The 15,479-nt window shown below is 35.4% G+C and overlaps 1 protein-coding gene across 12 annotated transcripts in view; it reads left to right on the forward strand.

Moving 5' to 3' along the window:
* The window catches only part of chico (insulin receptor substrate 1 chico), an 80,652-nt gene that overhangs the window by 29,292 nt on the left and 35,881 nt on the right, over window positions 1–15,479 (forward strand). For 11 of the 12 annotated variants that reach the window (XM_069843889.1, XM_069843887.1, XM_069843890.1 and 8 more), the window contains exons 3-6: window positions 4,691–4,818; window positions 7,428–7,776; window positions 9,360–9,502; window positions 13,625–13,755. In XM_069843889.1, coding sequence (XP_069699990.1) covers window positions 4,691–4,818; window positions 7,428–7,776; window positions 9,360–9,502; window positions 13,625–13,755 — 751 coding nt within the window. The remainder of the gene's footprint in view (window positions 1–4,690; window positions 4,819–7,427; window positions 7,777–9,359; window positions 9,503–13,624; window positions 13,756–15,479) is intronic. The other variant, XM_069843891.1, reaches the window with a different exon arrangement.

A 15,479-nucleotide genomic window follows, 5' to 3' on the forward strand; every position in this document is an offset into this window, starting at 1 on the left:
ATATACTCTTAAACATTAATGTATAAGTGATGAACTAAAAAATTACATCCTCTGGTACATTGTATCATTAAAATAATTCTGTAAAACTGATGTATGCCTTATTACAGTGTCATACCGTCTTAAGATGATAAAATAACATTTTAGTTAGAAGTTATGTAATTTACTAATTCTGACTAGAAATATATTAAAATAACTCTCAAAATATATACAAGGCGACAGTATTTGAATTTGTTTCGATATTTCATTTACATTAATAGCATAATTGAAAGCTTGTTTCCTTTAAAATGTCATAAGCAGGGAACGGATTTATATGGACTAAAAATATATGAAATATGTAAATATATATGTAGTTATTTTTACCAAAATATGGAATTAAATATGGATTTTTACCAAAATATGGAATTAAATATGGACTTAAAATTATAAAAAAATGACTATGTACGTTAAATATTGGTACATTTTAATCAAACTAAACAAAAAATATAATGGACGTACCTTATCTTCCAATGTAGTTTCAACAAAACACAATTTTTATTGTCTGTTACCATAACAATAGGTTACAAACATTTCTTTCAAGTGCTGAAAAGTGAATCTTCTTCTATTGTCTCTGAGGATAGATTTATACTGACTAAAAGAGCGTTCGACGTCACAAGAAGTAACTGGTACATAATTCAATTTCACAATGTCTGCTGGGGATAAGTCCAAGTTAATCTTCACTGTTGATTCACCACTCATCACAGCAACAACCTTTTGTAGTTCTTCATATCCAGGGTTTTTTGAAAGTACAGTGTCCACCTTAGCTCTTACTGCATCTGCAACTTTACCTCTACCACGATTCAGTTGTTCCACAGTACTATTTATAATTTCAAAACTTTCAGATAGTGAAAGGTGCCTATTTTGGAGACTTTTGAGCGTTTTTATGATGCATGAAAATGTATGCTGAATGTGAGCTAAGTCATTCTTCACACTTATGTCACAGGTAACTGTTTTCGCAGTATCAATTGAGACTGCACCTTCAGAGTCCAATGCAAGGAGAACATTGTTAATAGAGTCTATATGTTCGGCATAATATTCAACTGCTTCTAGCCATGTACCCCATCTAGTTAAAATTGGCTTTGGTGGCAATGGAATTTCAGGGTACATTTCTTTCAACACGTTAACTCTACTGGGAGCTTTGAGAAATACTTTTTTCACTGATGAAATCAACAAATCTACTTTAGGGAAATTGTCTCTGACCACTTCTGCCACACGATGAAATGCATGCGCCACACAAGTAAAATGAGTCAATTTAGGATATACAACAGATAATGCTTGTCCAGCTTTGACCATATAAGGGGCAGCATCGCTAATAAAGAATAACACATTATCGTACATAATACCCTTTGGCCACAGGATACCCATAGCTTCGTTGAACAGTTTAACTATAGTTTTGTTATTGCACTTTTCTAGAACATCACAATGTAAAAGAATTCGTTCAGAATATTGTTCACTTAACAAACCGATAACTACATTACCAACAAGTCTACCTTCTTTGTCGGGAGTCTCATCAATGGAAACCCAAATTGAACTATCTTTAATTTCATCTCTTATCTTCTGTATTGTCTCATCGTAGATGGATGGAGCATATGTCTTCCTAAGTGTTGACTCATCCGGGATTGTATGTTGAGTATATTTTTCAAGGAATTCCCTGAAGACCTTATTCTTTAGTTTGTAGAGAAGAATATCAGCAGAGATGAGAGAACGGCACAGGTCGATGTTAAACTCAGATCTTACATTCGATGTTGTTGGTTGTGTTAAAAACAATTGTCTCTGCTTGGAATTTAGTTGTTTGTTGGCCTGATGTTTACTAGTTGTAATGTGTTGTTGCACCAGGAACTTTTGTGTAGATGATACTGCACACTGACACAAATTACAAAATAATATTTTATTGTCAGTTGATAAACCATCTTCTTTAAATTCTGAAATGTAACTTGTTAGTTTTGATTTTAAATTGACTGAATGACGTACTTTTGGCATATTTACCGTCTTTATAGTATGATTTACAAAACTGAACCTATGTGTACTCTGACTGGCATTTAACTGTTGAGCTGCACAACTGAAGTCTGTTAAAAATTTTAAATTAAATTAATACAGTTTTGTAACTTACTTTCCCATTGTTGATAGGACTGCTAATTTTCAAATAACTCTGATGTTAAAGGGATTACTGAACATGTGTTTAAATCTCTATTGTTGAAATGTATTTTTAAAAGTTAATGGAATTTTGTTTTGTTTTATTGTTAAACCTAATATAATATGGACTGTTTTATATGAAATATGGAAAATATATGGACATTAACGAAAATATGTACTAAACTCTAAAATATGGAAAAATATGGAAAATAAAAGTAGGATTTTTCAACCCTACACATTGTGAAACATAAAGATAATGCAAAATATAAATTATATTAGCTTTATAAGTAAATATGTATTTACATATAAATCCTTTCCCTGGTCATAAGTTTACTGTCTTTCTTTATGTGTGTTAATATACACAGTAGGATAATAGTGCACAATTTCATTGTCATCCATATTTTCCATTCTATTAAAATCACTGTTCCGTTAGCTAGTTCAGCTGTGTATAGTATCTGTAGTATTTATTGCTAAGCTCTTCCTCACTTGTATTCCAGCAGTTACGTCCTTTTGTTGGCTTCTCCCCCCCCCCTTCAAAATTATATCTAAGTCCTTGCAGTTAAAATAATGTATACCAAGATGAGACAAGTGTTCATCAAGCTTGAAGTCTATGTAGTTATTCCTAAGATATCCTTTAACAATGTGATTATAAATGCATTTAGTTGAACTGTATTAGTTCGATAGTTTGTTTATTTTTTTCTGTCAAATCCAACCACGTAAAATTATTATCTTGGATTCTTTTTATGTTTAATAATTAATTATTCGAAATGCCTGTTCTTCAGTAGGAATTGCAGATACTCCATCAGACACTTTCCCAGATGGCACAAAGGGAATTCCCCCTCCCCAGCATGTATATGTACGCAGGAAGTAAACTATTCAGGGGAGACCAAAACTAGCATGAAAGAATAAGAATTGTTGTGATTATGCTCTATGTCAAGGACAATATAATAATGGCGTATCTCTGTATCTCAGAGACAGTCAGAATTTGGGTGAAGTCATAATGCCAGTGTTCTGTATACACATATTCGATTTATTGGTCATAGCTCAAATAGTGTCGATTCACATGATTTTTTTTTAATTCAAGTATCCATTTGTAAATCCTTTTCATGTCTTCTGTGCTTTTATATATATCTTTTTTTTACTGTTTCGAATATATACAGGCTGTGTGTTCATTGTCACATTTTTTTTAATTGTGTACGTTGTAATCTTATTACTTTGTAGTTAGTTTCTTTATGCACAAAAATGGTTGCGTTCTGTCTGTCACATCTCTGAATAAGGCTGGACATTGTGGTCTTTGTGTCATAATTTCTTTTGCGTTGTTAAGAGAAGATTATAACTATATGTAGTGATTTTTAGCATTTTAAATTTTCAGATGTAACATTTATGGTGTCTTTGCATTTTGAAGAAAAATGTGATTTTAGGTAATTTCAAATATATGATCTGTAATTTAACATATTAATTTAATTAAACATTTGAATAATAAATATGTTATGCAATTATTAAGAAAATATAACTTTTTATTCTTGGTTGCGCAGACAAAAAGGGATGTCACCAAAAATAAGTTTTGAAATATGTAGGATCGCTGAAACAATTCTTTAACTCCATATGCACAATTCTTTTTCATATTTAATTTCGAAGCTATGACATAGCGCATTCTACACAATGTTGTTCTCACATTTCTCTATCGAAATGTTGACTTCACTCAATTTTGGCTCAAAGGTGACTTATCCCCTGTTGTCCTCGCACCTACGAATTACTGTATTTTACGTAATTTAAAATTTACTTATGGTTCAGTCATTCTAAACGAAAAAGAAAGAATTGATTCACTATATTTCTTTAGTCATTGACAGAATTATCAACATTAATATTACAAAAACTAAAACATTGTTGCATGATGATAATGAAATAATAAGTTTTAACTCAATCTACATCTAAGATGATATTGAATAAGACCAACTAAGTTGATAAAATTTTGAACTGACTTGTTTATTATTATTATTATTATTATTATTATTATTATTATTATTGTTTGTTTTATTAATAACGAAGAAAAATTGTAGCCACAACAGAGAATTCTTTAGGATAAAAAATTAAAAACATCATATAAACTCTTTTTTTCTGTGGTTACTTTGGGAAAATGTGTAAATTTCACTTTTTGGTTGATGTTACATTTTTATTGAATTCTGAACTTTGAACTAGTTAATTGACTAAAAACAGTTAAGTATACATATTTCGGATATATTTTGTTTCTTTTACTATTGTAAAATCATTAATTTTAATTGTAATATATCAGCTTTAATACGCCCTTACCTTTCAGGCGAGTTATATTGTCATTCCAAATTCCACAAATTGTTTTAATAATTACGTGGAAAAGTTACAGGTTGCATGCCGACACTTTCGATGTCAGTATTTTCTTCCATAATAATTGATAAGCCTAAATTTTGTGCCAGAGACGGGGACAGTATTATTTAACAAATTTATTTTCTTCTGCTTGTTCAAGGAGTGGTTGTATGTTTCACAGGACGGTATTGTGTTGCAGACCTTGAAGAAGCGGTTTTTTATTCTTCGGGGTGATTCTTCAGAGGCCTCTGCACGACTGGAATATTACGAGGATGAGAAAAAGTGGAAAAAAAATCACTCACCTCGACGGTAAGTGTAAAGAGCTTCTGATGAACAAAGCAGGAATGAAAGTAGAAAATGAAGTTAATTATTTACCAATAGTTAAACAATATTCAATGCCTTGTTCAGTGACAGCAGTAAGTCGTTTGTCACCCAATATTCCTCTATGATAATGGCACTATTTCCAAAGCTTTATAAGAGTGATGTTTTGCATTCATTCCATCTGATTCATTACATAAAACAATTTGGAGACACCAAAATTAAATATTACTAGTCATTAAAGAGCTGTTATATTTAAATAGACAACTAGTTTACCATGTTAATATTAAACTGTGTTGATATTTTATCTTAATTGACTAGTCTCCATGTTGTGTTCATCATCTTCTGAATTCTAGTGAGTTCCTGCATTATCTTCTGGTTTTCCGTTATCGTCTTTGTGGTGTGTGTTCATGGTTGGTAATGTATCGAAAATGGCGTGTGTTCTGAAATTCACTTGACTGCTGATGGTGTTTTGTGCGTGTTTTTCTGTGTGCCTGTAAATTTCATATTGTTCTAGAGTGTCGAGTTTCTGGCTTTTTGGTTCAATGTGTAGGATTTGTATTTATGTTTCTATATTGCTGTAGTTGTGGTTGGAGTTTGTGTTGTGTTCTGTGTATATAAAGCAATTGAATTTCAGAACATACACCCTTTTTGATACAATATTACCAATCATGAGCACACACTACCGAGACAGTAACAGAGAACCAGAAGATAACGCTGGACCTACTAGAATTCAGATGATGATGCACACCACGTCGAAACTAGTCAATTAAGGTAAAATACCATCATAGTTTAATATTAACACAATGAAGCAGTTGTTCGTTTAAAAACTTGGCAAGTGTTAAAAGAGAGTAATCAAGAATGAAGAATAAAATATACAGAGTGTCTATAAAATCACTAGAAACAGAAAATAAAACAAAATACTGGCTTACCTCCTTAAAGAGGTATTTTATAGTAAACGTAAAGCAAGTACTCCTTCTCATGACCATAAAGAAGTACGAAACTCTTAATGAGTTTCCAAGTGAGCACCATCTTACCTCTGCAAAGCTCAAATCGCAAAGCTGCTTCATGGAAAACATTTTGCAACATCTGTGGAGTAATTTGTGCAACTGCTTGCCAAATACAATCTCTCAACACCGCCAAATTATCGAATTTTGTTCGATACATTTTGGATCTTACAAAGACCCAGGCAAAGAGATCTGAGTTATTATTTTTTATTATTGGGTTATTTTACGACGCTGTATCAACATCTAGGTTATTTAGCATCTGAATGAAATGAAGATAATAATGCTGGTGAAATGAGTCCAGGGTCCAGCACCGAAAGTTACCCAGCATTTGCTCGTATCTGAGTTAAACCCGGCCATCTTGATGCCCATGGTCTGTCACCACTCTGCCCAATCCAGCAATTTGAAAATTTATCACTGAGGTAGTCCTGGACAATGACTGCATAGTGGCATGGTGCTCCATCCTGTTGAAACATACCATGAATGATACCATCTTGAAGCAACTGCGGTTCTAGTAATTTCTGAAACATATCAAGGTGAACAGTCCCAGTTACTGTTTTTTCCACAAAGAAAAAAAAGGCCATACACTAGTGGCTTTTTCATTCCAAACCATATACGAACCTTTGGCGAATCTCTGTCCCATACAACAAATTCTTGTGGTTTTTCAGTGGTCCAGACGTGACTTGTATCGGTTGACCTTTCCACAAGAAAGGAATGTGCTCCATCAAACGTTCATCTCCTATCTGGTCAACTAATTCTGCACATGTGCTCATGTTGAGTAATCTTCTTCATGAAGATCATCTAGGGTCTGAATTGTTGTAGACTTTCTTCTCTAATCTTGTCTTCAAGATCTTGTGGGTAGTTTCTCTGGGAATCTGTAGTTGTATGCTTGGTTCCTCTTTAAACAGTTAAAGTGTCAATACAACACTTTGGTCCGGTATACTGAGAGACACACTTCTTTTCACATCAAGAACAGATCCCGTTGCATAAAATTTACGGAACAACTCACGTATAGCTTTGTCGATAGATCCTTGCCTGTTGAAGCGTCGCTAAAATCTCTCTCAGATAACACTACATGTTTGTCCTTGGATATGAAGTGTCACAACCAGGATACATTCTTCTTTATTCATCAAAAATACGTAGATAGTGACTTTGTAGACACTCTGTATTGTGTGAAGTAACCATATTAAATAATGTCTCAATTTTGCAGTAGATTATCTGGATTACAAGGAATTAAATTCGAATAATGTTATGTCATCCTATATTACCAATTACATTTTCAGCAATTATAATGATAGGTAATGTTTTTCTCAAATTTTTAGTTTTTCTGACATCTACTGTTATGCAAGCTACTTTCAGTTATGTTTTTTGAAAGTATAAAATATGAGAAGGGACAAAATAAAGCAATAGAACTACAGTTTTTCCAGGCTGAGTTGGAGTTGGGCCCTCTAAATAAAATTGTTAATCATTAGATCAGTGAGAAGCCCTAGAAAATGATGCTTATATTATTCTCACAAGAGGCAGTAAAAATTTAAATGGTTGTAGACGAAGTGATCTTAAGTAGAATTTATTCTGCATACTTTGTTCTAATTTCAGAACTATCTCGTTGAAGACATGCTTCAATATCAACCGCCGACAAGACACAAAGCACAAACATGTTATTGCACTGTACACGAAGGATGACTGCTTTGGGCTTGTGCTGGACTCAGAGGAGGATTTGGAGAGCTGGCTGAAGGCACTGCTCTCGCTGCAGTATGGTGAGGACATTGTGGATGGGGAGGAGCCCAAGCCTACATTCGAGCATGTGTGGCAAGTCACAGTGCTCAAGAAGGGACTCGGCAACAGCCGGAATATTTTGGGCCGCTACATGCTGTGTCTCACTGACAAGAGCCTGTCTCTAGTCAAGATGAGTCAGGAAGAGAAGGCCGAGACTTATGAGTTCTCGGTGAGTAGTCTACTGTGTCATTGCGCACTACTGAGCTCTTTTCTGTGTCAGATACTTAAAGGTCACATGTCGCTACTTTTGCAGCAATGCAGTACAAAAAAGTGCGCAATTCTCGTACTGCGACGTGTGAACAATGGTGCAACCCGAAAAGTAGCGGCTGCCGAACCTGCTGCCCGCTACTTTTCCATGCTGCGTGCAGCTTACAAGTAGCGACGTGTGAACAGGGTTCTCAGGGTTGCAGCTGGAGCATTTTTGATATCGGTTTTGTTGAAACTTTTGCTGCGGTTGCGACCAGTGTTGCCACCCAAATGTGCCAATGATACTTTTATTGTTTGGATGTATTTTAATTTTAGATGTGATGAAAATAAATTATTTGTAACAGTTAATAAATGCACAACACAGTCTGAGCATATTTGCTGACGATATAGTTCACTTTTTTAATTTTCTGTAGTGTAGTTTCAAACAGGAGGGTTGCCAACATTGATTACATGAATATGCTGTTGGTTATCATTTAATTATATAGGCGTTTTTAAAAGCTTTATAGTAAAAATAATGCCAATTTCTGAATACTAGTTAGGACAGAAAAGCAAATAATAGATAAGTAAGCTTTCTCATGAGTTTATTAATAATGCGAACATAACCACAAAATGTATATTGAGAAGTCAACACGGAGATGGAAACCTGCAGCACGACTGCGGCTGCAAAAGTAGCGCCTTGTGTGTGAACAGACTTGCAACCTCCAGTTGCAACTTTGCTGCACTCGGGTTGCGCAGCATGAAAAGTAGCGTGCAGCACGCTACTTTTGGCTTACATGTGAACATGACATACAACTTTTGCAGCTGCAGAACAAAAGTTGCACAGCAAAAGTAGCGATGTGTGACCGTACCTTAAGGGAGGAGATGGGTGAAAATTTGGTAATTTTTGGTCAAAAACAGGGCTTTCATTTCAGAACTTCAATTTAAACAAAAAACACGTCAATTTAGATAGTATGGGGAAGTCTGAAACCAGGCTTAATTGCATTTTAGATTTCACCCCCAGCCACCCCAACTTTGAAATTTCAAATGGCATCCCTATATTTTTATACTTAAATATGAAAGAGCATACAATTGTTCATACACCTCATTCATTTGTTTTCGCATCTTTTGTTTTCTACCATCACCTGGCAACCTGTATTTTTGTTATCAGTTGATTTTAGGATGAAAACACAGCTTATTATTTTGTGTAATTTCCTAAGTTTAATAAAAAAGAATGATTTATGTTCTCTCTTGAAGGGTATATATCATTTTAAAATAATTTAATACACAAACAGAACTATTACATAAAGTGCTCAATAAGTTTTTGTAGCTTTATTCTCTTCAACTCTAATCAACAATAACAACAATCCAGGTTGCTAGGCAACAATAGAAATATGTCTGGAGATTGTAACAAACCACAGTGCTAATAGTTGGAGCTGATTATTATTATTATTATTATTATCATCATCATCATCATCATCATCATCATTATTATTATCATCATCATCATCATCATCATCATCACCACCACCATCATCAAGACTTACACATAACTTTCTTTTTTTTTAGCTTGTCAGCATTCGGCGCTGTGGACATTCTGACTGCTTCTTCTATATGGAGGTGGGGCGCTCCTCATGTACAGGTGAGGGTGAACTGTGGATGCAGACAGAGGACACCAACATTGCTGACAACATGCATTCCGCTATCTTGCAGTAAGGATTCAATCATATTATTCTATGAAACAGTGATGCACAACCTTTTCCACTAAAATGGCTAAGTTGTTACAGGATTTCTGGAGAACAGTGTGATGATAAAAACAATTTACTCCAAATACTCTGATGTCTCTTGCTTATCTCATTCAATATTAACATTGTCAGATCATTACCACCACCTCACTGACACTCAGTAGCCTCTGTGGCTGTTGTTGTAGCTGCTCACAGGTGGTAGGATTTTCACTCGAGATTTGAGGCCGCATTCTGGCATAGGTTCAAATTCTGCTTGAACTGATTGCTCGATTACTTTTTTTTTTTTTCAGAATTTTTCCCCAATTGTTTAACAATGAAGGAGAAAGGCTTGACAACTCCCATTCCCGCAGCTGGTATTACTTAATGAAAGAAATCCTGCTTCCCTTTCATGTGCCAACGTTAACCTTTAGAACACTTGAATAAATACACTAAGTTTGTGGCACATAAAGGAACATTGGAACAACTGGATAATACGCACGGCAGACCAATATCGATAGTCGACTCTACTCACTGGCCACTAGTCACCGAGCCGTACCGAGCCGTATCAAACAAAATATAATCGAAATGGTGGTAGTCAAATTCGCGACTATATTCTTAAATAATTCACTCCATTAGTCAAGTTCAAGGTTTTATGTAGTACAACGGCGGTTTTTTGAATGCATTAAAAGAAAATGAAGATGTAATAAGATAATAAACTAGGTTATCACAAGGAAATTAACAGGATAAAGGTGTGTTTCACCGAATACAATTAAAATGACGGAAAGTAAATTTCCGGTTAATGTTCGCCAAAGCGTAAAGTACGTAATTATGACGGCGTTGCTGTTTTATTTTTGGCCTATAGAAAAATATTTAGCCTTTTACGAAAAAAAAATTTAAGGACCATGAAATTATTCACCGCTTTCATTATAGGCCCATTATTTTTTAACCAAAGCTAATCTAACCTAACCTAACCTAACCTATCCTAACCTAACCTATCCTAACCTAACTTATCCTAACCCAACCTAATTTATTCTAAACTAACCTAACCCAACCTAACCTATCCTAACCTATCCTAACCTAACCTATCCTAATCTAACCCAACCTATCCTATCCTAACCTAATCTATCCTAACCTAACCCAACCTAACCTATCCCAACCTAACCTATCCTATCCTAACCCAACCTAACCTATCCTAACCTAACCTTACCCAACCCAACCAAACTTAACCTAACCCAACCTAACCTAACCTTCTCCCATTCCTCGACCTCATATCACTTATCACATGCTGCTCGCGACAGGATATTGCCTGTCTGCGCATGCGCGGACTTGGCTAATAAAAACCTAAACTAACCAAACCTAACCTTCGTATATCCAAGGTCTGTAACCGGAACAAGAAGGGATCTCAATCATTTAATCTTCAATGTACACGCGAAAATAATTTCAAGGATCACGCTTCCACTGCATGAGAGGTCCGCGCATGCGCTACAGCAAAACTGTTTCTGTCGCGAGCCTCTCATCTAAGCCACTCGTCATAATTTACCCGCAATATTTGCGCAAATACACCTTGTACCTAACAGTGGTGCTTAACATTTAATAAAAAAAACAAATATAGCAAAAATGTTTTGTCTCGAAACTCTCATCTAAGTCATGTAATAAGTTTCAAACAATTATAAAATACGATAATTTGGTCCAGGGAGCATCCGTTTTTGATGCAAAGATAATTCGTTTGGCTTGTTTCTTAAATGAAATTACGAAATGGCGTTCCTGTGCTTAAGTCACGTAATCTACTTGCAATATATTTGCGCAAATATACCTTGTAGCTAACAGTGGTGCTATCTCTCAGTAATGTTCAGAACGAAGGAGGCACAGAAAGAAAATAAACAAATTTCTCTCTCTAATGACGCCACTCACCAACATCGTGTTCTTATGTTGGCAAGATTGTGTATTTAGTAAAATTTGGCGCTAAACGTAACGGCACGGTTCAATGATACCGTGGGAATTCTCCAGTATAGTGGGAACATTTTAAAATTTGAATCATTAATGTTGTAATTTTTTTAGTAGAATGAAAAGAATTTTGGGTGGCTGATAGTGGTATATAAACTCAGTGGTGTAACAAAATGCATACAAGTCTCCCCACAGGACTTTGGAATCATGATAACAAATGCTGTGCTTCATTTGATATCCTTACATGCACTTGCACAATAAATCAGTGATTCGTCATAAATAGCAATAACCTAAATGAGAATTTTCAGAGCTTCATTAATTTGAAGCAGTTAAATTTAATATTATTTCTCGTGGCTCTCAGAAAACTTAGTTTTCAGAGCAGTTTATGGCCAGCCACTAATTACAGTAGCGGTTAGTAGATTACTGGTGGAATCAAAACAACTCCAATAGATTCTATGAGGTTCCTCACTAATATTAACAGTATCAAAATGACAATAGAAGAAAAAGCACTGATTCAATATGAAAAACTTATCAGATTACCAGGAAACAATTGGCATTCATACAGTCCTCTCTGTAGATTGAAAACTCAAAAAAGTTTCATATCCATTGTTCAAGAATTAAAACAGAAAATCAATATCCTGAATTTAAAAGAAAACTTACAAATTATACCAAACCCTTTAACTCTATTAAATATAGAATATAATCTAAATTTAACAGAAGAAATACTGAAATCAGAAGTAAACACTGAAATACTGAAACAATTGTCTTTAGAGACAATTAATATTAGGCACCCTCCAAAAAACTGGCTTCATTTATACACTGACGGATCCTTGATCTCCAGAGAACAAGGTGCCGGTGCAGGTGTTACGTGCTATTTCTTCTCACTTTATAGATCACTTGGATATGGAACAACAAGTTTTGACAGTGAAATCATTGCAATAAGTGAATGTCTCAGGAATCTTCTATGCCACATCAATACATTTAGGAATGCAGTTATATTGTCAGACTCCAAAGCAGCTATTCTATCAATCGTCTCTAAATACACACCTTCATCTCAAACAGCAGAAATAACTAAAATGCTCTCTCAATTAATATCACTCAATAAAAGAATTGTATTCCAATGGATACCATCCCATTGTGGAATCCTGGGAAACGAGAATGCGGATGCTTTAGCAAAGAAGGGCAGCACTGCTACTTACAGACCTGTTACTAAATCTACGTATTACTCTGTGAAGAGATTTATTAAATCTACATACTTAGACTTCAACAAACAAAATTTGATAACATAATCTCAAGGGAAAAAAATGGAACTCTCTGCATCAAAATCCACAGTTAATTCCCGATTTACCACGAAAATCGTCTGTAGCTGCATTTAGATTGGCAACAGATCATGATTGTTTGGCTAAACACCTGCATAGAATTGGAATATATCAGTCCCCTAACTGCCCATTGTGCAACTCAAACCAAGAAATGGATTCGGAACACCTCAAAATCTGTGCTTCATTGGCTGGTCATGATAATATCTTTGAAAAATATTGGAGTGCAAGAGGTCAAATGACTTTATTGTCAAACGCCTGGCATTAGAAAACAACAACAACAACTAATTACAGTAGAACCCCATTTTGTCTCAGCCATTTCAGATAGACCGTAGCAAGTTTTTCAGATAATTCATGGTACTATTTTCGATAGTGCACTGACAACTGCTTAACATCTACAGCTACTAACAGTGCTTAGTCTGGTTTCCTTTGGAAGAGAAATAAAGTTGGAGTACCTAGTCATAGATTTAAGTGTTAAAACACCTTAATCATAAATGGGAAAGATTTTTGCGAAATTTGTCTGTGCCATTTCTCGCCCTCATCAAAATTCAACTCTACTAGTCATTATCATTAGAATTATTGTATCAGTGATAATGAATTTCACCTTAAAGGTGTGCTCATCTCAGAAAAATTTCTCACATTACAAGGGAGGAAGATCCTTTAGTCAATCATATCTGGAAATGTTAGTTACAAACAAGAAGTATCTGGAAAGAAGAGATTCCGCTAGTCACAAGTAATTTAATTCAATTGGTCAAATAAAGCACATTCGAGAATTATTGGTTGTGCATCACTGTTACTGCCATTAACACGTGGCTTTATTTTGTTGCAATTGTATTACGGTGTGTTTCAGTGCTATGAGCAACAATAGCTCCAAGGAGGAGCAGGTGCCACGCCCACGTTCTTCTTCCACCAACGAGGTCTCGAAACCCATCAATGTGCTGCAAAGACGTCAGACGCATGCAGGAAGTAGCTCTGTTAAAGGTACTAATGTGTTCCTTAGCAGTAAGTTCTGCTGTAGTAAAAATGAGGAAGATGTTCTCGTTGACTTCACTCTCCATTCATGGAAGCATATGAGTTTTGGTAGCCATGGATACTTACCCTTTTATCCAGTTTTGGCAAGCATCACATGCTTCAGCTAACATTGTACTGTAGTTGTTCTGTAATGGAAGTTAATTATGTTCTTATTGCAGTTGTTGTTTTCATTATTGCTATTTCTCTTCCCAACTGCAAGTATAATTTGTTGGTTATGTGTCATACTCCATGTTGCATCTGACTTCTTCAAGAGCCGATCTAGAGAAAGAGAGGTTTTTTTCTACTACAATACTTTCCATGAGAAATAAGAAGTATTTTCTAGTGCGTACACACACACACACACACACCCCCGCGCGCGCGCGTTTTTATATATGTATGTAGTATATACACATGCATAGTGGCCCATTAACCTTTGCCACCTGAAATACATTCTTTATGTTTGAGTTACTGATAAGGTTTTACGACAGCATTTATATAGTATTAGAAAGTGTTTATAATGGACAAGACAAATTTTCTGCACAATTAAGCACTCCTGAAGGCCAAGGTTAATTTCTTTTTTTATTAACACTGCAATTCATTCATTAAGAATAGTACAGAGAAGGTCGTAATGAATGCTTTGAGATACTGTAAGTAAACTAGTAGGTAAACATCATGAAAGGTCACAATAAGTTTGAATACTAGAATTAAGATTACAGAGACGTGGGCGTGCCATTAGCCGAACATCTAGAGCATTAGTTTTTCATTCTGGTAACCCGGGTTCGAATCCCGAAGAGTCCAACTGGAATTTGTTTTGGACAAAGACAGTGTTTGGTGGTAGTTTTCACAGGGTACTCCTGTTTAAAACAGTTATATTACCTGTTGTTCTTTATGGTTGTGAAACTTGGACTCTCACTTTGAGAGAGGAACATAGATTAAGGGTGTTTGAGAATAAGGTGCTTAGGAAAATATTTGGAGCTAAGAGGGATGAAGCTACAGGAGAATGGAAAAAGTTACACAACACAGAACTGCACGCATTGTATTCTTCACCTGACATAATTAGGAACATTAAATCCAGGCGTTTGAGATGGGCAGGGCATGTAGCACGTATGGGCGAATCCAGAAATGCATATAGAGTGTTAGTTGGGAGGCCAGAGTGAAAAAGACCTTTAGGGAGGCCGAGACATAGATGGGAAGATAGTATTAAAATGGATTTGAGGGAGATGGGATATGATGATAGAGAATGGATTAATCTTGCTCAGGATAGGGACCAATGGCGGGCTTATGTGAGGGCGACAATGAACCTCCGGGTTCCTTAAAAGCCAGTAAGTAAGTACTCCTGTTTCCTACCATCATTCCATTATTTGCCATTAATTATCATCATGTAGTGTTACATAATTAGCCTTCTGTGGCGCACCTAGGGCAATGCCTTCATGGTGGCTGAAAGAACTACAAGATATGGCATGTCGCCCACTAGATGGGGACACTTTGGTGAATGATGGAAGTCAAGTACCAGCCATTAGGTAAATAGAAAACAATACAGAGACGTTTTCTTTTCTCCCATAATAGCCTCGAATGAAACTCGTTTAATTACAGTAAAGATGTTTTAAGGTGATACTTCAGAAATGGTATATTTGGGAATACCCTACACATAGGCAGTGGTTGACATTTTAATCTGAGAATGAAAGTCCATGTTT

This window comes from Periplaneta americana, chromosome 13 (assembly GCF_040183065.1).
Source record: "Periplaneta americana isolate PAMFEO1 chromosome 13, P.americana_PAMFEO1_priV1, whole genome shotgun sequence".
Lineage (NCBI taxonomy): Eukaryota > Metazoa > Arthropoda > Insecta > Blattodea > Blattidae > Periplaneta > Periplaneta americana.